Source organism: Beta vulgaris, chromosome 1, assembly GCF_026745355.1.
Source record: "Beta vulgaris subsp. vulgaris cultivar EL10 chromosome 1, EL10.2, whole genome shotgun sequence".
Classification (NCBI taxonomy): domain Eukaryota; kingdom Viridiplantae; phylum Streptophyta; class Magnoliopsida; order Caryophyllales; family Amaranthaceae; genus Beta; species Beta vulgaris.
The window spans coordinates 32,829,269-32,854,658 of NC_079202.1; the positions used below are offsets into that span (position 1 = coordinate 32,829,269).

The 25,390-nt window shown below is 36.9% G+C and overlaps 2 protein-coding genes, 1 long non-coding RNA gene and 1 other non-coding gene across 4 annotated transcripts; 2 read left to right on the plus strand and 2 right to left on the minus strand.

The window, feature by feature from the left end:
• Positions 1-2,145: 2,145 nt before the first annotated feature.
• TRNAC-GCA (transfer RNA cysteine (anticodon GCA)) lies at positions 2,146-2,216 on the minus strand. The gene has a single exon. It is a non-coding gene; the product is annotated as a tRNA-Cys (tRNA).
• An 8,164-nt stretch (positions 2,217-10,380) lies between these two features.
• Positions 10,381-13,246, minus strand: LOC104897934 (uncharacterized). Its single transcript, XR_008968477.1, has 3 exons — positions 12,791-13,246; positions 12,036-12,192; positions 10,381-10,732 (listed from the first exon to the last, which is right to left on the minus strand). It is a non-coding gene; the product is annotated as an uncharacterized LOC104897934 (long non-coding RNA).
• Positions 13,247-14,223: 977 nt separating this feature from the next.
• Positions 14,224-19,864, plus strand: LOC104897925 (GDSL esterase/lipase At1g71691). The gene is made up of 5 exons (XM_010684896.4): positions 14,224-14,577; positions 15,363-15,484; positions 17,138-17,377; positions 18,524-18,773; positions 19,364-19,864. The coding sequence occupies exons 1-5, from the start codon at positions 14,292-14,294 to the stop codon at positions 19,597-19,599; spliced, it is 1,134 nt and encodes a 377-aa protein (XP_010683198.1). The 5' UTR covers positions 14,224-14,291; the 3' UTR covers positions 19,600-19,864.
• A 2,922-nt stretch (positions 19,865-22,786) lies between these two features.
• LOC104898248 (uncharacterized) lies at positions 22,787-23,248 on the plus strand. Its single transcript, XM_010685301.1, has one exon. The coding sequence runs from the start codon at positions 22,787-22,789 to the stop codon at positions 23,246-23,248; it is 462 nt and encodes a 153-aa protein (XP_010683603.1).
• Positions 23,249-25,390: the final 2,142 nt, after the last annotated feature.

The window sequence follows — 25,390 nt, forward strand, 5'->3', positions numbered from 1 at the left end:
GGCGATCGTTAGTGGTGCGCAAGCTTCATGTGGTTGGCGGTGTGGTGTGGTGGTGCATGGAGCTGAGGAATGGTGTGGAGATGAACTAGGGAGTAAGCTAAGCTAAGTGAGTTGAGGGAATGGGAAGGCATAGTTTTTTTGAGCTAAATATAACCGTTTTTCTAATGCGATCCACCAAACCGCATCAGTTTTTTATAAAACCACAACAGGTCTTTCATTGATTCTGATCAATCCGAAATAATCGAAAGGCAACTCTTACATTTATTTTACAACTCGAATTCTTCAATTTAGGATTATTTCAAATAGAAATTCGTTCGAAATAAATTTCCTATCATCTCTATCTCCGTTCAAAATAGAAAGATGGGAATTTTAAAATAGCTCTTTTATTGACATTATTATCTTTAAAAATACTTTGTGGGGCGATTTATAAAACAAACGATACAATGCAGTTTTTTTGCTCAACTCAAATTAAGTCGTATTTCTAGAGTCCACTTCTTCCCCATACTACAAGTGAAAGAGAAAATATAAAAACTACCAATAAAGCAGCCCAAGCGAGACTTACAATATCCATGTGAATCATGGCCCATATTGATGCAGGAGCATCTAGCTTAAACAATCAAGGTCTTCTTCTACATGATCAAAAGGAGAACATGGTGAAAGAGGTTCAATTTCTTAGCCTAACTAGCTCGGTTTATTCTAAAACCTTACTTAAGCACCTTGATTAGGCTAATCCTTTTGTTAATCTCTACTTAAACAAGATTAACTAATACTAATGACACTTTAATCATCATTATGTATTGGTAATCAAGTTTAGTAAGTGATTAGTAGCCTAATTACATACTTAAGTTATGTTAATCATGCTTTAAGAGCTAAGCTAGTTTAGCTTCATTGTAATCCGGTTCTAAGCAAGCTTAGGAAGGTATTTTTGCTGCTTTTGGTTGCCACCTCCAGCTGAATTGAAGTCTTGGGGAAGTGTACTAAGCCATGTGAAGTTCACATGGGTGAAAGAAGCCTTAACAAGTGAAGGGAGGATGCTTCATGCTAAGGAATGCTGCTGCCCAGCTCCAGCGTCCAGATTAGCTTCTTTTTGAAGCTTTTGGGCAGCAATGATTTGTGCTGCAAATGGTACAAGCTTTTGAGGAGTTATAGTTTAATATGTTTACTTTAGTATTCCATTGGTAGTTCTTCTGTTTTGTACTTCCAATAGGGTGGCTAAGCTAGTTTTTAGAAAGTGTGCTGGAAAGATTGTAATTTCTGTTTCATGTTTTTTATTAGCTTAGTTGGCATAGCTAAGGAAGTCCAAATCAGCCGAAATTTGGACAAAAGGTAGATATATGTATTAGCTTTGTACTCCTTTTGGAATGAAGTCATTTGAATGAAAATTGAAAGAGTTATACTCAAAACCTTAAGCTGTGTGCTTATTGTTCCTATCGGTCAGTTTAGACCATTTACAAATCTTTGCTTAATTCTATCACTTAATCGTTGAATTAGTGATTGAAACTCAAAGTGGATGCAAGTTAGAAGCTTATTGTTATAACTTGATCTTATTTTGGTGGTAATTGGGTTGTGAAAGTGGTGGTTGTTCAATCAAATTGAACCGGTTAGATACATTCGATTGTTCTTGTTTCCTTTGTTCTTGTTTCTTACTTTGAATGCTCTTGTTATCTTAATCAATATGTATCACATATTTCTATGAATATGAAGGAATTATTCCATTATTGTTTACTAATAATATTGAAATCCATGGTACAAAGTCAAAAAAAATTCGGACTATTAATTGAATGAACCAATCCAATAAATCCAATATAGAGTACTCAGAGACTTTTTTTAGTTTGTATATAAACTATATTGCGCTATTACTAACTACTAATTAGTTAGATATTACCTCCCGCTGAATTCAAGGCCCAGTCAGTAAGTACTCCAATAAAAACGACGAGGTCGCAATAGCCCTTCCACTACTTACTAAAACGAAAATCTTTCCTTGAATAAGAATTTATAGAACTTTCACTTTTGAGAACCCCCAGAGACTTAGAATCAAGTACATATCAAGAGACCTCTTCGTCTACTTCCCTTCCAAAAAATACGGTGAGTTGTAGATTATAACAGTCGATAAGGGATTTCGAGTCTTTTTTTAATTAGAATATCAGGCGACACCCGGATTTGAACTGGGGAACAAGGATTTGCAGTCCTCCGCCTTACCACTCGGCCATGCCGCCAAAACGATACAAAATAGAATAGACGAAACCAGTCCTTTTTGGGGATTGATTACTGAACTTTTTTTTTATTTATTGTACTTGCATTTTGAATCCCTTTTCTTTGCTAGCCCTTCCACTACTTATTAAAACAAAATCTGTCTTTTTTTTGTTTTGATTCGCTCCATACCAAAAAATATGAACTTTCAGTCAAAAAAGTGAAAATTCATGATAAACATGAGAAATTGGAACCATTAACTATTGACTTGATTGCGAGTTCATGAACGATTCTTCGATTTTGATTTCAAATTTTGTTTACCTAATGACATAAGAAAATCCAAATGATAACTAATCAGTATTGCGTCTTTTCAAAAAGAAAAACCGAAAAATCTTTATTTCCAGTTATCTTTTTCTTATTTTCAATTATAACAACAACTATGAGTATATGTAAACCCCGGAACCATAACAAAAATTACACAGACAATCAAGTATCTTATATATGATATTATGATATATGGATATCTGCACGTGTTTAAATTGACTATTTAATATAATAAACATAACCCGCTTTACAATACAATCCTATTTTAGGAATTCGACAAAATGGTATTAAATTGAAAATTAAATAGGTAAAAATATCTCTTTTCTCCGAAAATCCTTTTTGTAACAATAGAAGAGAAAGGTCAAAAAAGGTTGGTTAAATACTTTATTGTTTCTGATTATTCTATCTTTATCTCGGTGAAGAGATCAAATCCTGTATCTGTTTTGTTTTTGATATCCAATCGGATTGGAATATGTAATATCATAATAATGGTCGAAATTGAACGGTATTCTATACTAAACTAAATTTTATAAATCAAATATCTAATTAAGTAGCAGAATTCTTTTTATATGAATGTTTTATCAATTTATTTCCTTTTGTATCTTTGCATTTTAAAATTTAAGTAAAACTTTTATTTATTCCCCTCTTCATACGTATTTCATACATTCCATATATGCTCATATATGAATATATGGAGTTTTTGTGTCAAATTTTATGTGATTTAGTAAACAGAATATAAATTCCATCAGAGCTAGATCGTCTATATGATTCAATGAAGAATGAGCCAAAAATGGGAGTTTTCAATAAATCAGGAATTGAGTGCAAATGCTACAGGATGGACCGCATCAGATTGTTCTGACAACTTTTTCTTCCATTTTTCGGTTGATTTTCGGATGCGATTTTAAAAAACTGCATATGTTACTAAGTGACATATAAGGCTTTTTCCACTAGTGGTTGTTTATCATGCTTGAAGTGACAAAAAAGTTTGACACATATTTATCACAAAGGGTAATATATACTGCCCATTGTTAGATGATAACTTGCACTTGCAAAAACTTTGGAAAAACAGATCAGATCACTTTTGGTACCGAAAACTTAACTTTTGCATTTGAAAGTTTAACTTTTTATTTGAAAAACATAACTAATGCCTAAATTTTATTAGTTATTAATTTATTCATAATAGCTAAATAATATGAAGTAATAGTTATGCTACTTGGATTGTTGTATTTTCATGCCAATCATGCACATGCGTTCAATCACAAAAATACTACACACGTATATGTGCAAAAAGTGGATAAGATATGTAAAGAGGAAAGTGTGGAGAAGAGAAATGAATAGATAAACTAATGTAACCCCATCGTGATATAAAACCGAAAGAAAATTAGTTCTAGAATCTCATTCTCAAAAGTCAAAATAATGAAGATGCAAGAAAGCTCAAAGAAGGATATAAACTGATTTTTGATTTCAATTGGGTCGGAGATCCAAGTCTCATTAGACCCTTTTATGGCCTTAATGAAATTATGAGCTTTCTTGGCCTTAGATCATTTATAGAAAAATGAAGTGGGTTGGTCCCCCAATTGGTCCCATTTTGTGCGGGCCCTTTGCTTCTAATATTTAAGTTGCATGTCCATGTTAGCCCAGATTCTTTTCCTTCGCTCCTGGTCCTTAATTTGGTTTGTCTTTTGATGGAGATTCTCCTGACCCAAAACCAGTTCTTGGTGAATGTTGGCCCAATCAATTTCTTTCTCTTTTTTGAAATCCAAGCACCATTTCTTGCATTGTTTTTTTTACTTCTTCAGATTTTCTTCATAGTTTAAACAGAGCAGACCCCAAATAAGTTGTCTTCCAGCTTTCGTTGATGATTACTTCAATTTCGTTGTGGTTAAAATGCGCCAACTTTCAATCCGATATGGTCTTCTTCTTTTTGTTTCCTTAGGATGGCAATCTAGGATAATTGGTCCATGATCTGATAAGAAAATTGGATAGTTTGTGATGGTAGGCTCAGGAAATGCAGTTCTCCATAAATCATTACAGTATGCCCTATCAATTCTCTCAAAGACTGTATCTTCATTTTCTCTATTTTTAGTCCAAGTAAAGTTTACCCCATGGTACGGGATGTCCATTAAGTTACAGTCCATTCTCCACTTTGTGAATGAGTTTGCACCTGGAATAAAAGAGTTCCCTCCCATCTTCTAGGTTGAGTTTTCAAGTTGATTAAAGTCACCTAGGAGCACAAGTTTCTGTGGGTGAGCCTAAATAAAGTCTCTTAGTGTGTTCTAAATTTCACTCCTACCAGCCACATTAGGGGCACCATAAACACACACAAAATAGGAAAGTTCATTACATTCATCTCTAACCTTGCAACATACATAATGATTATTACTAAATAGGATCTGGACAATGATCTTGTTAGACCGGCACAAAAATAGGCCTCCAGAGAGGCCAATTGAATCATTGCCCATCCACTTTGCGAAGCCTAATTTACAAGCTATGGGTGAGGCTAGAAGCCATACATTTAGTTTCAGAAAGAAAATTAAATTCTAAAACTCCACTACTAAAATAGTCAATTGAGGAAGGGAAAAGTAGGGGAGTTAGTAGATTTAAGGCCCCTACACTTCCACGCACAAGCCTTTATATCCCTTTGGATGACTGATTTGGGTCATTCATCATAGCCCTTGCATCCTCGCCTTCCTCTAAACCTGTAGCATCTATATCATCCTCGCAGAGTTCGAAATTTTTAGTTATTTTGCCTCTACAAATTTTTTGAGTCTTGAACTCTTTGATGAAGAGCTAGCGTTACCCGAGGACTCCATGAGTGATTCTTCTAAGTGGATTGTAGCCCCTTCTTTCTGATGCTTTTTTCCTTTCAAAACTGACTTATCTTCCACAAATCTTCCCCAAATATTTGTTACCCAGTTGCCTAAACCACGAGTCTTTCTCTGCTTTCTTTCTTTTTTAATGGTGATTGTTGATTTTGTAATTTTTTTCCTTTGTCTTTCCAGTTTAAGCTTGAGAGAGAGACGAGTAAGAGGAGTATTGGGAAAGATCTTTCAAATCAAGGTCCATTTTCCCCAGGTCTAGATGACCTAGTTTTGAGTGCGCTCAGTAGTAGAGATCGTCCATGCTTAGCCCATGACCATGGCTAGGCCCAATTAGTTCTGTTGCATTCTTCAAAATATTTTTATCATTGAGATTTTTTTGAGTTCCTGGAGCTGGCCCTTCTTTTTCAGAGGTTACGGGCTTAGAAACTTCAGGTGCTTTCATGCTTGGGCTTTTTTGTGGCCTGGGTCAGTGGTATGGATGGTGTTGTTGATTGGTAAAAGCATAAGTTGGATTTGAGTTTGAGGGGGTGTTGGGAACGAAAACGAGTTCGAAGGGCTTTCACTAAGATAAGCCATTAACTAGGATGGGCCTGGATTTGTTAATTGAATTGTTGGGTGGTGAATCTGTTGAATAGGGTTTAAAGTTTCAAATTTTTGTGGGATGGGAATAAAAGGGTCTTGAAGAGCATTAGTTGGAACTATAAGACAGTCAGTTTTAAGTAGTGTTCATCACTCATTCCCTTCAATGAAAATGGCCAGCTCAGCTTCTTGACTGGACATTGTTTAAGGGGTCAAAGTTTTTTTACTAAAAGTGGGATTATAAACAGGGAGGAAGGGTGGAAAGGGATGGTTGAGGATAAAAGGTATGAGGTATGAAAGGTGATGCTTTAATAGCTGACATAGTCTAAGATTTCCATAAGTGGTGGGGGAGACGAGTAAATGATTCGAATCAAGTACAATGTTAGATTTCATTTTCCCGCTAATAGAAAAAAGAGGAAGTAAAGTACTATTCTGCACAACTTCAGATGAAGTGAATTTATACCCTACAACAGAGGAAGGTGAGAAGGAATCCAAAGAAATATTCTTCTAAAAAACGTGCCAATATCCCTTTATGATATTCTCCCAATTTGTGCTTCTATCTCTCTTATCCCTATTCATCTGAGACTTATAGTTAATGTCATACAATGCCTTGAGCCTCACAAAACCCATTGAAATAGGTGGGTGATTAGTGCTATGCATTATGTAGGAGGAGAAATTGTTAGTTGAGTCAAGTTTTACATAACTTACTTGACTTAAGAGGCTTTCTGAAGGAAGTGTTGACTGGCCACTTCTTTAATTTTCTGAGGTGGATCAGTGCATTCCATCTTGATTTTCTCGCTTTCCCAAGTAACACTTTTCCGGCCGGTAACAATAGAACTATTTTGCTTTCGTCGTTTTGGACCACTATTAACAAGTTGAACTCCTTGTGATATTCTCTTCCGCTTCAAGTTTTGAGAATTATTGTCACTTATTGATTGCATAACTTACTCTACCTTTCTTGATCACGTCCTGATGTATGCTTTTTATTTTGTCACCAATGGCTAGGTTACCTGGCTGGGGGCGTTTCCTTCTCTGCCATAATGGTCTTTTTGGTTGAGGAAATTCTTCATCCGATAAAGAATTTGTTTGGCTCCTCTTTGTTTTTTCCTCGACCATGATTCTTGGTTGCCAACCTTCTTTCTTTTCCATTGCTCGTTACTTGAAGATTGAGATGAGGAATCAGAAAAGTTTGAGAAGTATAGTAGTTCATCTGAATGTCAATCTGTTAGGTCAAGTGAGAGGATCTATAAATTTCTATTCTTCTTGGTCCTATTATTTTGGTTGTATAGCCGGGTGTAAGAGGATGCTAAACCATTAGGTTTTTCGGGATTATTCAGATGCCCCTCATTCTTTTACCAAAGCTCCTTTAAGCTTCATCTAGGGATAATTTATAGTGATTGATTTTGTGCCCTATTCTTCCACATTTTTTGCAGAAGGTGAGAATTCTGTTTATAAATCTTTTAAGCTTATCTTTCATCTTCTTGAATTTCCTCAAAAACTTGAATCATATTATCACCATCATGAAAATTGTCCCAAGCTTCTAGAACAATCTTCTCAAAATCAGCATGCTTAGACATGTAACTAAAATTTTTAAAAGTTCTACCACCCTTAGACAGTGGAGGCAAACATTTTCAAATAATAGAACAATGGTTCGAAATACCTAGGTTAAGATATTTAGCAATAACTCCAGCATGAGCAATCATCTAATGAGAATTCACTAGGCAACTGTCAATTCTGCTCATAACTTTAGCATCACCTTGACTTTTGTTTGCTTCGAAGCTCTAATAAGTCACTCTAATCAATACAATTAATGAAATCCTAGGTTTCATAAGAAGTAATAAGCTTTCTCTGGAACCTATCCCCAAGATCTAGAACTATATTAAGATCCCCAAGCACACACCAAGCACTAGAAATTGACTGATTAAGCCTCATCAAATCCTTCTATGATTTTCTAGCCTCAACTGTATGTAACTCATAAACTACAGTAACAAACATAGTTGTACTAGATAATTTATTAGTCAGCTGTCCATGAATGAGCTGAGCAGTCTTCTCAAGAGTCTGAAAAGTCATATTATTAGCTATCCAAGCAATCGAAATCCTCCCTCTAGGAGAATGAATACAATTATCATCCCAACTCCAACCATCTCAGAATTTCTTGATAATTTTAATTTTATTGTCACTCTTCACTTTATTTCAAGGAGCCCTACAAAACTCACTTTATTTGTACTAAGAAACTTCTTCACTTCTACTATAGTTGAGAGTTGATTTAACCCTCTCACATTCCATGTACTAATGATTATATTAGGTGGATATGGAAAGAGCTTGATCCAACTTCATCTATTGTATGAGATATATATAGTGCCAAGCCCACTAAGATCAATTTGCTTATTTTTGCTTCCTTTGTATTGCACTAAAGACCAAAGAATATTCCCAACTCTCACTTGTGTAGGTAAAACATCTAAATTAATTGTTTGTTGCTGAGCTAATTGAACTACATGTTGTTGGACCAGTTGAGATGTCTGCTAGTGGACTGGCAATGTTATCTGTTTATCCTTATTATTTTGATGAGTCAAATCTTCGATTGCAACAGTGTTATCTGGAACATGAGCTTTAGGAACCCAATTCTGAACCACTTTAGTATCATTTCTAGCCAGTTGTCTATCATTCTTCTTACCACAATCATATGCCATGTTGTTTGGCATTTTTTAGAAAATGAAGGCACCCAATCATATTGAACTTTCTATTCAATAACATTACCATTGTAGTCTTCAATATGGATTGGTCCTAGGCACTGGTTTAGTCACATCTACTTAAATGAGTAGGCATGCAAAAAATATTGTCATCTGCCTAGTGGTGCATTCATTAGCAAAGAGTGGGACTCCCATCATACTTCCAATGCTACTCAGAGTTTTAGGACGCCAATAGTTCAAAGGTAAATTGGGAATCTAACCCATAATGGCACAACTTTCACTATTTCTTCTTAAAAATTAAACTTGCTTGGGTGTCCAAGCCTTCACTATTAAAGGGTTGTTATTTAGTGTATAAGGCCTAACATATAAAATATCATTCCTATTATCTTCCAAACATTCAAACTTTATCAAGAAATATCCATCTTCAGGAAATAAACAATGATTCCATTCCATATTAATAAATCTCATTATAACACCGATTGTAGGAGTTTGACCCATAACATACAACACCGCATCATTAGCCTATGTATCAGATAATTTTTCCACTTCTGTCTTATAAATTTTAGCAGCATTTATACCATTCTCAATACTAGGGGTTATAAATTTCAAAAACATACCTTTAGAAGTAAGCTTCTTCTCTATAGCCATCGCAAACCATGTCGTCTTAGCAATAGCCTTAGCAGAAACCTTCTTGTTGGCTCTTCTAACTGACCTTGTGCTCCCCTTTTATCTTGCAACACAATACCTTTAGTGATATCTTGCCTCTACCTCTGGTTCAGGAACAAGTGGAACCTCCTAGGTAGCTGCATTAACCATGTGTATCATCACATTTTGATGTTGCGCAATGCAATTTTGATCAAATAGTTTTTGCATAACAACTACTATTTGTTGTCTACTTGAATCAACTGATTCTGGTCTGGTTACGGAGTATTAACGAGTGTTTTATTTCCATAGACTTTGAAGGTCAAAGTCCCACGCGTTTCTATTAAAAGTTGTGCTTTTCTAGTTAGCGGAGGATTAAGTATCCGAAATTTCTTCTTTCTACCCATGATTAGCTACAAAAGTTAGTAGCTTGGACCATACGTAACTTTGAAGTTCACCATGGCAGGAGAAAACCCTAAGCTCTCAAAGACGACACTGGAAAAGGTTGAGTTTGGCACTTGAATATGCATAAATTAATAGTGGAAAATTCCCTCAAGTACCCCTGAGGTTTAGCGTAATTCCCAAAATATCCCCCACATTTGGGCAATTCCTCAAATACCCCTCATGTTTGTGTTTGGGCTCAAGATACCCTTATTATGGACGGAACCCTAACAACGTTAGGTTTTCCCCCCTTCTCTCTCCCCAATTTTCTCTCTCCTCCCATTCCCCCACCCACTGCCCACAACAAGAATGTCAGATTTTAGCGTCCGCCAAAATCAGACGCTAAAAACACGGAATCGGACGCTAAATATATTAGCGTCCGCCGACGGACGCTAAACGGCTGATGCAAAACCCTTGGTCGCTAATTCTCCAAATAGCGTCCGCAAAGCGGACGCTAAATATTTAGCGTCCGATATTTCAAATTTAGCGACCGGTTCAGGCGAGACGCAAATTAGCGACCGTCTTAAGCCGTCGCTAATAATTAGCGACCGCCTTAAGCCGTCGCTAATGTCCTTGACACGTTTTTCCTAGACCCTATTCTTGGTAGCTTTTTTCTTTTAATTAATTGATATTAAATGTAATAAGATATGAAATAATGCAAATACCATACTTCTTTTATTAAGGCAAACAAATTAATAAATTCAATTATTATTGATAATAAATGTAGATACAAGTGAAAAAATAATTCGAGAACTAAATTCTAGTATACTTAGAACAAAATCTAATACAAATCTCATATAATTACATGTACACTAATTTAAACTCCACAACAAAAATCTGGAACAAAACTAAATATTTTGAGTCACCAAGGACTTTAGAAATGCAGCCCACCCACCACCCATCATTATAAATAGCATCTATAAGTATCTTGGCCTTAGCCAATGCATCCATCACGAACCAGCTCAAGGAAACGAAATCATCATTCTCTATGGTCTTCACTCGAAATAAGCAAATTCCTCCAGTTTTCATGATCATCATTTTGAACTGCACATAATCAATCAGAAAGTCCTCAGTGTTTCTTTCAGTAAATTTGTGCTAAACATCCAATTATAAATTACTTCTATCATTTAAGCAAATTCAAAGGTAAAGTAAAATAGATCAGAAAAGAGAGACCTGAGCTGGGGCACCAGGAGGGAGCATAGACAATAGTACTTCCCTAACAACCTGTTGTTGCTGTGGGCGTGATCTTCCCTGCATTACTCTCTTCGATACATCGACAAATCTCTCGTAATCATACTTAAACCACCATCATTCTCCTGCTTTCTCTTGCCAGCAGATGAAGCAAACTTCTCCATCTTCCTAGCAAAAAGATTCATGAAAATCATCTCAAAGAACCCATCTTTGTACTTTGTCTTCTGCCCCATAGGAGCAGTCTGACCTGTTGGCTCTGCTATGCCACATCTTACTCTACTCATGTTGTTTCGCCTTCCATATTTATATTTCTGCTCGAAGCAGTTAGTTGTTGTACTATTAACTCGGAATTGGACGGGTTGGAAACTCAATACCACCATGAATATGTATAATCCTCCCTTGATATGGTATCTCTTCTACTATCACTGGTGTATTAGTAGGTGTTTTTACAGGGTAAACAGATAACGGGAGTTTCTATAAGCGTGTGTCCAAGTCTAACACAAGATTGTGTGCTTTGTTTTGATAAGGGGACTTGGTTTATTCTATTCAGTTTAAGGATCATAACATTAAACAGGAAGTAAAACTGAGCTAATTATGTGGCTCTGGATTATTAGAAAACAATGCGATCATAACCAAAATGTTTGGAGTAAATTACTCAAATAATACTTGGTGAATCCATAGCCCAAGCGTTTATCAAATTTTTTCAAGATCTTCCGTAGACCAAATAGAGAAAATTTTGTTTTGATATAAACTTCAAAAATTGTATAACTTACCATCTAATAGATTATTTAATAGACGAAAAACATAAATCATAAAACAATTTGACTAAAGGGGTAATGGGGGGATAAACAGTACCGCAAGGTAAACAAACATTAGTCAGAAATAAGAGAAACCAAATTCATCTATAAACGAAGGTAAAATATACCTCATAAAATAATGATTAAATAAATAGAGGGATGAAGAGTAAATCAAATGATAACTGGGAAAAGCTATTATATCAAGGTGACAGCAAGTTCAGCATATATGACATATGGGAATCATTAGCAAAAAACAGTTCATAAAGGAGAGTGAAATGGAAAGGGAATACCAACTTAAGAAACTTGGCACCAAAATACATCAAATAGTTTTCAAAAGTACATTAAGATAACTTCCTCACCTTTTCAAAAATGAAGATCTTTCAAAGTCTGGCATATCACAAATTGGTGGTTGCCATCTATAAGCCCACATCTCTGATAGCCAGTGCTTGCATTTTGAGCCAGAATACAATGGTCGTCTGTTATCTACAACCCATCTACCCTTCGCATAATTACACACTGTCAATGAGAAAAAAAATATCTTTAGCATAAGACTACCAAATTTTGTAAGTGAAAGTAAGATCAAGACTCTGCAATAAGGGTTTTCATTTCAACAAAATAGAATGCTTCTCGTACTTCAAACACATCAAGAATGCTTCTCTGCTGAAATTATTTCTGATGAATGTTTTGTGGGTAATTAATCAAAATTTTATGTTGGATCCGAGTATATCAATCAGAGAAGAACGAAAAAAAAACGAAAAACTGATTTCCAAATAAGACGAAAATTCATGCCCAAAAAAACGAAAAATCATGCCCAAAAACCAGATCTAGAAACAACACCCAAAATCGCGAAATTGAAAAATTGAATAACCAAATCGAAAATATAAACACACAAAATCAAAATCTCATAAAACAGAAAACTAAAAAATAAAGAAAAATCGAAAACAACAAAAATTAAAAAATCTTAGGGAATTCAGATCTAGAAAAAACCAAAAAACCAAGAACAAGAAAACGCAAAACGAAATCAAAAAAGCAAAGAAAATCGAGAAAGTAAACTACATAATCAACAATCAAAACTAAAAAAACAAATTTATTAGTTAAATTTGAGTACAAATACCTGATTTCGTGAGATCTACAAGAAAGAGAGAGCACCAAAATGTGAGATGAGAGTGAAGAAGAGAGAGAAACGTGAGATGAGACTTGAGAGTGAGGAAGAGAGAGGCGTGGGTTAGAAACTTAGGGTTGATAGTTTGGTTGACCGGAGTTTTTTTTTTTTATACCTCTTATTTAGCGTCCGTATGACGGACGGTATTTTAATTACACGGACGCTAATTAGCGTCAGTCTAAAAGAACGGACGCTAAATCTCAGAAAGCGGACGTTAATTTGCATCTGTCTTAAATCGGACGCTAATTTTAAATTTACCGTCCGCTTGTATCGTCGGACGCTAAATACAGACGCTAAAACGACGGATTCTTGTTGTGTGCCAACACCCCTCCCCCAACCGGCGACCACCACCCACTCCGGTGGCGGCGACCCTACCCCCTCTCTTTGCCGGCCAGAATAGCAGCACCCTCGGCGACCCCACCTTCTCCCTTTACCCCACCCTCGACACCCCACCCTAGCCCTCCCTTTCCCGATTCGTGATTCCCCCACCCCACCCCGACACCACCCCCTCCCCCCTTTCTTCCAATCGGAAATGGCCCCTCTTCCCTGTCTCCCATCGTGAGTCGACCCCCTCCCCTTCCCCACCCAAATATGCCGCTCCCAAACCCTTAAACCTGCCCTCGAAACCACCCTGGACTGCTGTTCTGGCCGGCGCCAACACCGAGGGTGAGGAAATCGGGAATGGGGAAGGGAGGGGGTAGGGTCGTCGGCGCCGGAGTGGGGATGAGGTTTTAGCAGTGGGTGGGGAAATGGGAGGAGAGAGAAAATTGGGGAGAGAGTGAGGGAAAACCTAACTGTGTTAGGGTTTCGTCCATAATAAGGGTATTTTGAGACCACACACAAATCTTGAGGGTATATGAGAAACTCTCCAAGTGGAGGAGTATTTTGAGAATAATTGCACCAAACCTGAAGAATACCTTAGGAAATTTTTCATTAATAATCATGTCACAAATAAGAAGTCTTGAGATGACACTGCGGAAATGTGACAATAATATTGAACCTAGCTATTTCCAAGGAGAGTAAATTCACCCTCCTACCGTTGCCGACAAAGTTATAAAATGATGGCAGAAGTAAATAAATGCGGCTTACCTATTGCTAAAATTACAGTGTTGCAGTAGTTGACTAATGCTATTGGTCATATCACATAAAACTATATACTCCATACATGCCATTACTCCTCCTTTCAGCGTTCCCGCGGTTTCGTTCTGCATGCAACGTGGGCAGTTGGGCGGACTAGCAAGTAAATGAACTATTAACCATTATTACTACTGTCTACTACCACCTAGCAAGTGCATGTTGCATACAAGTCAAAACTTTATGTAACTCATTTACTGCCATTCCCACCAAACTTCTACCCCCTCAACTATTATATATACTCACTTTTTTACTCTTTGGATTTCCTTACCTCTCTACTCAAACTTAATTATCTTACAAAGAAATATAGCGTGGAAAAATGAGGAGTTTGCTAGTGTTGTTGTTGGTGGTGGTAGCTATGAGCGGATGCATAGCGCAAGACTACGGCGACATTACGACCGCGTCGCCGCCAGCAAATGGCGAAGAGACGAGGAATAAGGCTTTGGTTCCAGCGATGTTTATATTTGGAGACTCGTTGATTGATAATGGAAACAACAACAATTTGCCTTCTTTTGCAAAGGCTAATTATTTTCCTTATGGCATTGACTTTAATGCTGGTCCTACTGGTCGCTTCTCTAATGCCTACACCATTGTTGATGCAATTGGTACTTAATTTATTACAACTTAGCTCATTTATTTTGCTTTAGTTTTACTTCGTTTTATCATTGTGAATGAGAGACCCAAGTTAAGTTAATTTATCAGGTTTTCCACATGAATTTTCAAAAGGATGTTTAAATATGACCAGATCTACCAAATGGATGTGATAGAATGCATAACAAGATATAGTACATGCAATAATCCTTAACATGCATGTTGATTATTGAAGTCATTATTGTAAGGCCTTCCGTCTTCCTATACGTGAAGATGTTAATTTTAAAGAATAAAAAAATTGAAGTATGTTAGTTCCACTAAATATGTTTAAAAATGACCAGATTTACCAAATTGAGTAATTTACTTGCTACAACAAATTATTTATACAACCAGCTATTAATGTGTCAAAGATTTATATTGCATGATATTTGTCATTCGTGGTGCAATCAATTATAAAACTATTTCAGATATAATAATTTCACTAATTTACTGAATTATAAATAGGGACCTTTATTGAAATTATTAGCAAACCAAATTATTTATACAACCAGAATAATGTGTCAAAGACTTATATGATGAATATGTGTATGATATTTCTTTTTCTTTTTATTTTTTTGAGGGAAAATTATAAAAAATTTTCGGATATAATTTGAATAATTTACTGAATTTTTACTAGAGACCTTTATTCAAATTATTAGCAAATTAATGCATTGAATTGGATAATTAATTAATCTGTTTTATCACCTAACAGTGTAAAACAGTAGTATGAATTTCTAACTTTGATTAAAAAATATTGCAGCGGATTCATTAGGTCTCCCATTAATCCCAGCATACTCTGAAGCAAGAGGGGAGCAAATGCTTCACGGTATCAATTATGCCTCAGCTGCTGCTGGCATTCTTGATGTTACTGGCAGAAATTTTGTAAGCTTCTTTTCTTTCTTTTTTTGTTTATTTATGGTTATTTGTTTTCTCTTGTTACATGTCCATTCCATTTAATATTTATGCATGTATGGCGAATATAAATGGTAAAAACTGTTTTGAATAAAAATATTGTGCAACTTAACTTATATACATAAAATTAGCGTTGAATATTATTTCTACTGAATGTGCAAATTTATAACAAGGACATATTTCAAATGATTCAGAAAACATGCCAACTGAACAAATGATTTTAATACAAATAATGCAGGCTGCAGCTGACCCAGCCACTTGCTATTCCCATGAGCACATTAACTGCTCTTAGTAATTGCAAAGGCTAGGATTTCCAGCCATTTTTTCGTGTTTGTTACCAAACTAGATGCATGTCCAAGGAGTGTCTAATGTGGAGAGTTTATTATATACATATACAGTAGGTCTTATATTACGTACAAGTTTACAACATGTGTTTTAACCACCCAAATACAAGAGGGGTGCATGGGTGACGGACTGGAGTTTGCAGGGGAGGGGGCGGGTTTGGTAGAGGGTATTGGGGGTGGCTGGCGGGGTTTGGGATGACCCGAAGTGTGGTGGTAATGGTTGTGGTGCTTAAGCAAGAATCTAAGAAGTATTTTTTGAGGGAGAAAAATGAAAAAATATAAATATAGACAATATACAAAATATTGAAAATAAATTATAAATTTAACATATATATATAATTTTGGAAGTTATCCAAAACCAAGTATAAACTACCAAATAAATATATACAAAAACTGAAGGTAGGCGTTTTATCATGAAAAAATGAGCTTGGATAGGCGTCTTATCATCAGATATCAAAATGGTCTCTCACAAGGGTGTTCTTGTTATTTCATTAGAAAAAGACAAATAATTGAACTTTGGTACCAACATATACCAAAATTCTGTAAAAGTGGTACCAATATCAAAATAACTCTTACTTTGGTACCCAAGTGCAAATATACTTTGGTATCAACTTTGAGTTTGGTAACACTTATACTTATTTTGATATCAATTTTGAAAATTTTTGATCTCTCAAGTCTCAAGCTTCGGTAATTTCATATACCAAAATAAGAGGCCATTTTGGCCTCACCGCCAGTACTTTCTTATGAAAAAGTTTGGACAATATATATAATCTATCAACACTAATACGGTCCCTCTTTTATAAAACTTCATTTCAAGTCAACCTCAAGCAATCCACATTATTATGAAAAAGAATGAAAAGTCGTATTCACCAATCTAGCATGATTATTGCTTCTCTTATCTAAAATAGAAGTAATACTCTTGGCCTCCAACAAAAATAATGATCAAGTGTTAAAAGTTACCCATGAACCAAGTACAAAATATCAATAAATAGACTTATTCTCTTATACATTTCCAATATACTTTCACATAAAATTAGCACCACCTACATATTATATTGAATATAGTAGTTGTTCATCACTTGCCAAATGTTGATTATGTAACAAATTAGGGTATTTCCAGTTCTCACTACCACTTCCTAGTTCCTACTTCATACTTCGTAAATAAAGTGTGAAAAGGTAGCGTCATGTACGTTGATTTGTCGATATTGTAATACTCTTAATTGGACACATATTACGTACATTTGAAATCACTAATGACAATATTTGTTTGTTTTGATAGGTTGGACGCATCCCGTTTAATCAACAAGTCCGCAATTTTGAGAGCACATTAGACGCAATAACAGCAAATCTTGGGGCAGATGATGTTGGTAGGAGCATTGCACAATGCTTGTTCTTTGTAGGAATGGGCAGTAATGATTACTTGAATAATTATCTTATGCCCAATTACCCTACTCGTAATCAATATAATGCCCAGCAATTTGCCAACCTCTTGGTTCAACAGTATACCACACAACTTACTGTGAGTGTTTTCTCCTTTCCAGCTAATCAAATTGCTTGAGGTTCTTTTACTTCGTTTTTTCCTTTCTTTCGCATACGTCCTTTACTTACTATTTGTTACTTCCTGGGTTCTAACTTACTTGCAATAAGGGGGGAAACACAATAATTTAGTTGACGAGATAGAGAGATGAAAAGATGACCAATGTGATAAGGAGAATGTTAGAAAGAAATAATATCCAAAAAAAAACTAGTGTAAGTTATTGAAAACACAAAAAATGAGAAGTGTTATAAGTATATAAAAACCGAGGAAGTATATAATACAAGAACTAAATGCCGTTCATTATTTTAATGTGCAAATTAATGTTACAAAGAGCTATTATGTCCATCCGTTTTAACTAAGGCTCCGTTTGGTAGGGTGTAAAACGTTTTCCTGGAAAACTGTTTTCCTCTATTTTCACTTTTACATTGTTTGCTTGGCAAAAGAGTGTAAAACCATTTTTCCTTGGGGTAAAATTACTCTCCCAATGATGGAAAACCATTTTCCTTTCAAAATGAAGGGAAAACTATTTTCCTTATCTCTCTTGTACACTCCTCTCACTACCTCCTTACTTTCCCTTTCATTTTTCTTTCATTTCATCATTTTTTTACATGGAAGCAAATAACGGAAAACTAATTTTGGAATTGTGTTTTCCATTGTAAATTGTTTTCCATGAAAATCATTTTACACTGAAAATGTTTTACGCCCTACCAAACGGAGCCTAAAACATAGAAGTATGTTATTGGCAAGATATTTTCAGGAAAGTATGTGCTAAAATTTCAAAAGTGTTCTTTATGATTTACTAAATATACAAAGTAATCTACTCCCTTTGTTTTCTTTTCATCTCCATAGTTGGAATCTTTATAACACATAACAAAAGTCAAATTAGGAACAACACTAAGGAGGTAAGGAAGTACTAATTTGAATTGCCTTTAAACAAAATTGTGGACTATTATACACAAAAAGAGAAAATATTCATTTAGAGTTATGGTAACTAAAAACATAATTAACCATCTTTTCGTGAGGAACAACTAATGTAGTTCAATTAAGTGCATAGATAGAGCCACCGAATATTTTGAGACAGCCTTGGTACTAATATAGGTGATTTTATTGTATATAATAAAAATGCAGAGATTGTATAATCTAGGAGGAAGGAAGTTTGCAATAGCAGGATTAGGGAAGATGGGTTGCATCCCAAGCATATTAGCACAAAGCCCAACTGGGAATTGCTCAGATGCTGTGAACAACCTCGTGCAACCTTTCAATGCTAATGTGAAAAAGATGATCAACAACCTCAACTCAAAACTCCCTGCTTCCAAGTTCATTTATATAAACATTGATAACATGTTCCGTGACATCCTCGCTAGTCCTGCTGATTACGGTATACTCTATTGTCTCTCAACTTTTGAGTTTTTCATCAATTTTTTTCCCTTCATTAGGTTTAATTTCTTACATACATGTATAGTTCTTCCTTTCTTCTTTAGTTGTAACCATTCACTTTTTCACTATTTACATGGTTTATAATGATTCTATTTCTTGATGTAGAAAAATACGTAGGAATTTTGAGATCTGTTAAATTTATCTCAATACACAAATTCAATTTTGAGGATAAAGAACATTTTATTTTCTTTATCATTTTCCTTTTTTTTTTCTTTTTTATCAGTCACGTAAGGAACAGAGAAGACTAATAACACTTGATACATTATAATTTTGGCTACTCCGTACGTCACTAGGGTGTGTTTTGTTAGGAAAAAAAGTTACACAACACAAACAAAGTAAAATGGGTTCGAAGGAAAGTCTCTTTCCATCCATCCAAATAAAAGAAAATCAATCTAGAATTGAGTTTTCCTCTAGAAAATGATTTTCATAAAAAATCACTTTCGATTGAAAATATTTTCCGTCCAATCAAACACACCCGTAGTGTTTGTTTCAATTTTACCTAGTACTAATCTAGATGGTTGGTCGTTGCAGGATTTAGAGTAATAGACCGTGGATGCTGTGGTATTGGGCGCAATCAAGGGCAAATAACATGTCTTCCATTCCAAACACCTTGCATGAACAGGGAAGAGTACGTTTTCTGGGATGCCTTCCATCCATCATCACACGTGAACGTTTTATTGGGGAAGAAGGCCTTCAATGGTGGTCTCGACGTGGCTTACCCTATGAATATTCAACAGCTTGCTGCTCTTGATCTTCAATCTATCTAACCAAACTAGGTTCATGGTTATGTTAACATAATATTAATATGTGTCAGTTTTTTCTGTGATCTATGTTGACTTCACTATGAGTGTTGTTAAAGTGGTCTAAGGGAGAAGACTAATTAAACTTTGATTTTTGCTACTGATTATATGTCATATGCACGATAAAATGTGGTGTTTGTGGCATTTTACATAGATATGTACCCAACTATCTTCTCTTTAGGCAGTGTTGCTCTTGGTCTCCTTGATTTCCATAGTTTCTATTTCTTCTAAATCTTGGTGTTCATTTAGTATTTGAAGATGATCTTCTTGGTGTGCAGAGGACACAACCCCTAACAACCAAAAACTTAAACACTAAACAGAAATTAAACGTGGCTAGGCCACCCCTCTAATATCCTCATCCATGATTTTCCCTGGCTCTCTTGGTGGCTCTTGTATAATGATTAGCTTGTTCGTTTGCATTACACCTTGATTGGCTAGTCAGTCTAAATCTCTATTACCTTCTCTATAAACATGCATGAAAAGTACTTCCCATTGAACTGCTGCTGACCTTTGCCAAGTATCCCCTCGGATCATGTCTTCAACTTTAATATTTCGAGCAATCCAGCACTATGAGCCACCCGCTAGAAAATCCGGGCTTGGGTGGCTTCCAAAGACTTTCAACTATGTGAATCTGACATTGTTACAATCACAGAGTATGTGTATGAGAATCTATTCACTAGACCCACACAGGGGACAACTTGGGTCCTTCGAGATTTGTCGTCTTACTCGATTTGCATAACACAATAGTCTATCACGCATTGCTAGGCATAGGAACATTCGAGTGCATTGTTGAGCCTGTACTCGCCAAAATAATTACCATTTGTTCTCTTGGACAACTATGTCTTCATCTTACATATGATCTTCATGGCCGATTTAATTGAGAATTACCTTTTGGAGGTTCCCTACCAATATGTGAGATCACACATCTCAAAATTTTCTAGTGTGCCTCAATATGCTTCAGAATGAACTGAGGAAGGAAGAAAATTTGCAAATTAATCTCATTTTCATCCGTTGTTCTCATCCCACATTACCTCAATTGTGGCTCCGTCAATGTCCTTTGGAATGTCATGAGTCACGTAGAACCGTAGTGGTTTCTCCATAGCCCACAGATGATCCCAAATAAGCGTTAACATTCCCGTACTAACCGTGATTCTAGCTCCCCCTTGGATAACTTTTACGTGTTCGGTTATACCAACCTACAGATTTGACATCCTTGGCTTTGGTTAGAACATATCCACATTAAATCGGCCCTCACAATACTTAGCTCTTATGACTTTTGACAAGAAAGTTGTAGGCTAGAATACGAGCCGCCACCCCAACTTTGTAAAAAAAGTTGCGTTGGATTACTTCGCAAAGCGTATGGCCAAGCCTCCTTGGTTGATGAGTTTTCGAAGTGTATCCTATGAGAGAGGATGAGTCTTCTTCACCTCGTCATTGCTTCCCCACATGAACTTTAGGATTTTTCTGTCAATAGTATCACATACCCCTCTAGGTTATCTTGGTTGTTTGCATGGAATAGTAAGCAATAGGCGACAAGGTTGTTTTCACAAAAGTAACCCGACCTGCCAAAAATAGGTGCTTAGTCTTCCATCCAGATAACCTTCTATATCTATCTTCTCAAAAAGATAACTATAAGTAGATTTTATTGTGACTCGACTTGTAAGGGTTGTCATCCCAAAATAAGTTCCCAAGTCACTAGTCATACCTATTTCAAAGGCATGACTTACTATAATCTTAGCTTGTTCATCCATGTTAGCCTTAAAATACAAACATGACTTGGCTAAGGAAACTTTTTGTCTCGAAACATTTAAGAATCTACTCAAACATTCTTTATTGATATTAGCCTGTTCAATAGAAGCCTCTGCAAAGAGAATTAGATCGTCTGCAAAGAATAGGTTGGATAGAGGCTCATCTTGGCTTGCTCGCTCGTTGCTCGTATAGGTTTCAATTTATGAACAAGAATAGATTCCTATATACATTGGTTTAGTCGTTCCATACACATGACAAACAAAGTATGATTATAACGGGTCACCTTGTCGAATGCCTCGAGATGGAAAAAAAATAGTATTTGTGGGTTCCCCATTCCAAAGAACTCAAACTTTCGACTTTGCGATACATTCCATAATGAATTCAATTCGGAGATTGGGGAAGTTCATCTCGCTAAAGGTATCTCGAACGAAATATCATTTAACCCAATTGTAGACCCATAATCGTATCTTCCCATTTAGGATCAGATGATGAAGTATATTGTGGTCTTAATTGGTCTGATCCAAGAGGAGAGCAGCTCGAAGAGTGATCCCAAAACTATTTCAAAAAAGTGTTAAAGTCATGTTTTAATGACCAATTAATTATTCATGATAATCATTCCTGATCATGCAACTGGTTCGGTAGAGGTTCAAAGCAATGTTCGGATATCCTTTCACCATGGAAACTGGTGTACAGAAACTGAGGCTTATATCTGTAGAAGAAATCAGTCGCATGATACGAGAGATTTCATTAGGGATGAATCAGGGTATTCACCACCAATTCTGGTGGTTCTAGTGTTAGTTAGAACCATATTTGAAATCGAAGTTCCAGTGCGGGGTTCGGGGTTTGCTATTTCCTAGTTGGGGGTGTTCATTGGTCTCCGCATAAATATGTCTCCTCCGGGATGACATGCAAGGGGATTAGAATGAGGGGATGTAACGCCATGTTCACTTTCCTGCTAACTTGGGTTACCGTTTATAATGAGAGATGATGTTGATTTTGGTAAAGAGGCGTGAGAGCAGGCTTCGGTACCGACTTTGTGGTTTGCAGCTTGGAATTCAAAAGTTTGATTCTGTTGCTCTAGGTCACATGTCATAGGGGTAGATTGATAGAGAATATGCAAATATTCTCCTAGTATATCTTGTAGATAGTTTGTTAATATTACTAGGGATATTATTGTTTAGAAAATATCCTATGTATAGTTTCCTCATCTGTAGGTTGAACATCTTTATATATGGTGTTAATCAAATCACTCCAATGAAGGAGATTCTAATTAACTTACATGGTATCAGATTTCCATTAGGAAAACTCTCTCTCTCTCTCTCTCTCTCTCTCTCTCTCTTTCTTTCCTTCTTCTTTCCCGGCGCCTGGGTTAGGGTTCCGCCCCTTTACCCACCCTCCCTCTGCCATGCCCAACACCATTCCAGAGAAGCCACCCCACACCTCAAACCCCCCACCTCCTGTCTTCACTTCTCAGCCTGCTCTCCACGTCACAAACATCTGCAACTTTATCCCGATCACCCTTGATCAAGAGTCTGCGCAATATGCTACGTGGGTGGAATTCTTTACTATCCATGCTTGCGCCTATAATGTCCTAGACCACATTGACTCCACGGTTCCTCAACCCTCGGATGTCAATGACGCAACATGGAAGCGGCTTGATGCTTCGGTGAAACAATGGATTTACGGGACTATTCATGAAGATCTCATCTACACTATCATGAAGCCTGGGGCTACGGCTCTTGAGTTATGGAAGCGCTTGGAAGACCTTTTTCAAGACAATAAGCACACCGGTGTCATTTATTTGGAGCAGCAATTCTCTAACCTTCGCCTTGAAAATTTCTCCAATATGACCGAGTACTATATATAAACAATTGAAAGTTATTGCTGATCAATTGTCTAATGTTGGTAATCCGGTGTCTGAACAAAAGATGGTACTCCAACTAGTTTCGGGTCTTACCCGCGGTGAATACGATACTCTTGCTACTATGATCCAACAATCAGATCCTCTTCCTAGCTTCTCCAAAGCTCGATCTTAATTAATCTTGGAGGAAACGAGACGCTCTCATCAAGATGAAAATTCTCACTAGGTCTTGACGACGAGCTCTGCTTCGCCGCCTCACCAAAACGCCACCACGGCCTCAGTGCCGGCTTCCTCTCCTCACGGTGGTGGTCGGGGTAGCAAGGGCAAAGGTAGAGGTGGGAAAAATAACAAGGGCAGGGGAAAGGGAAGAGGTTCCAATGGAGAAAACAACAACAGTGGGCTGCCTCATCAACATAGGCCTCAACCACGGCCACCGGCCCACTATTTTCCTGCTGGGTACACTACACCTCAACTTCCATGGCCTGGGCATAAGCAGACGTGGACCTCCCTTCCATGTCCATTCCCTACTAGACCTCCACAGGCCTCTTTTCGAAGTCAACCCGACGTACTCAGGTATGGGCCACGGCAATTTGGGCCTCAACAGGCCTATTATCATCAGGTGGTAGCTTCTCCTCTTCCACCGTCACCCAACAACTCTCCATATGGGCCTCTCATGACTCCTACGGAATTGGGCCAAGCATACAGCTCGATGTTTCTTCAACCGCAGGATGATTCATGGTACATGAACACCGGTGCTACCTCTCACCTTACTCGATCCTCTGGTAATATCTCTAAACTGTTTAATTTGAGCACTCCTCAATTTATTTTAGTTGGCAATGGCAATGGCATTCCGGTTCACGGTTATGGACACACTAAAACCCCACCTCCACACAACTTTAACCCCAAACACGTTCTGTATGCTCCTGAGATTATTAAAAATTTGACCTCTGTTAGGAAATTTAGCAGTGACAATTCAGTGTCCGTTGAGTTTGACCCATTTAGTTTTTCTGTGAAGGACCTTCGTACGGGGATCACTCTTTTCGAGATGTAATAGTGTGGGGGACCTATATCCATTGTTTTCTGTCTCTACTGCTTCCGCTTCACATCAATCCTTTCCTGCTATCTCTCCGTCCCTGTGGCATCGTCGACTTGGACATCCTAGAGCCCATGTGTTTAATCATCTTTGCACTAAGAAATTAATTTCATGTAATAAGGAGTTTGGTACTCAACTGTGTTATTCGTGTCCATTTGGGAAACATGTTAAACTCCCATTTAATGCTTCCTTATATATTACTTTCTCTTCCTTTGATATTATTTATGCTGATTTATGGACAGCTCCTATCACTAGTAAACTGGGTCATAAATACTATCTTGTGCTTTTATATGATTTCTCACATTTTTTCTGGGTTTATCCTCTCAACTACAAATCTCAAGTCTTCTCCACTTTTCTAAAATTTCGTACGTACATTAACACTCAATTTGAAAAAAAACATCAAAGCTTTTCATGGTGATAATGGTCGTTAATTTGATAATGAACCTTTCCGTCAATTTTGTGATGATCATGGCATGGTTTTCCGTTTATCGTGCCCCTATACATCTTCCCAAAATGGCAAAGCCGAATGCATGATTCGCACCATTAATAATGTAGTTCGTACTCTCCATTTTCAAGCCTCTCTCCCTCCCACTTTTTGGGTTTATGCCTTAGCTATCGTGGCCTCCCTCCTCAACATATTGCCCACAAAAGCTCTCAAAAACAATACCCCAACCGATATCTTCTACCGTCGTTCTCCTTCCTATGATCATCTTAGGACGTTTGGATGTTTGTGCTTTTCTAATCTCACCTCCACCACTGCTTATACGTTGGCACCCCGTACTACTCCTTGCGTGTTTTTAGGATTCCCAAGAAATCATAGAGGCTACCTTTGCTATGACTTGTCTACCCACAAACTGATTATCTCTCGTCATGTGACGTTTCATGAGTCGAAATTCCCTTTCACAAATCTTGCAAAATTCAAAGACCAAGACTACTCTTTTCTTGACTTTGATCCAATACCCACCCCCCATGATCAAGCCCATGCCTCCCCCTGTCCCCTCTGTTGACACGCATGGGCCTGACCACGCTCCATTGGAGTCCACGCCCTCATCTGG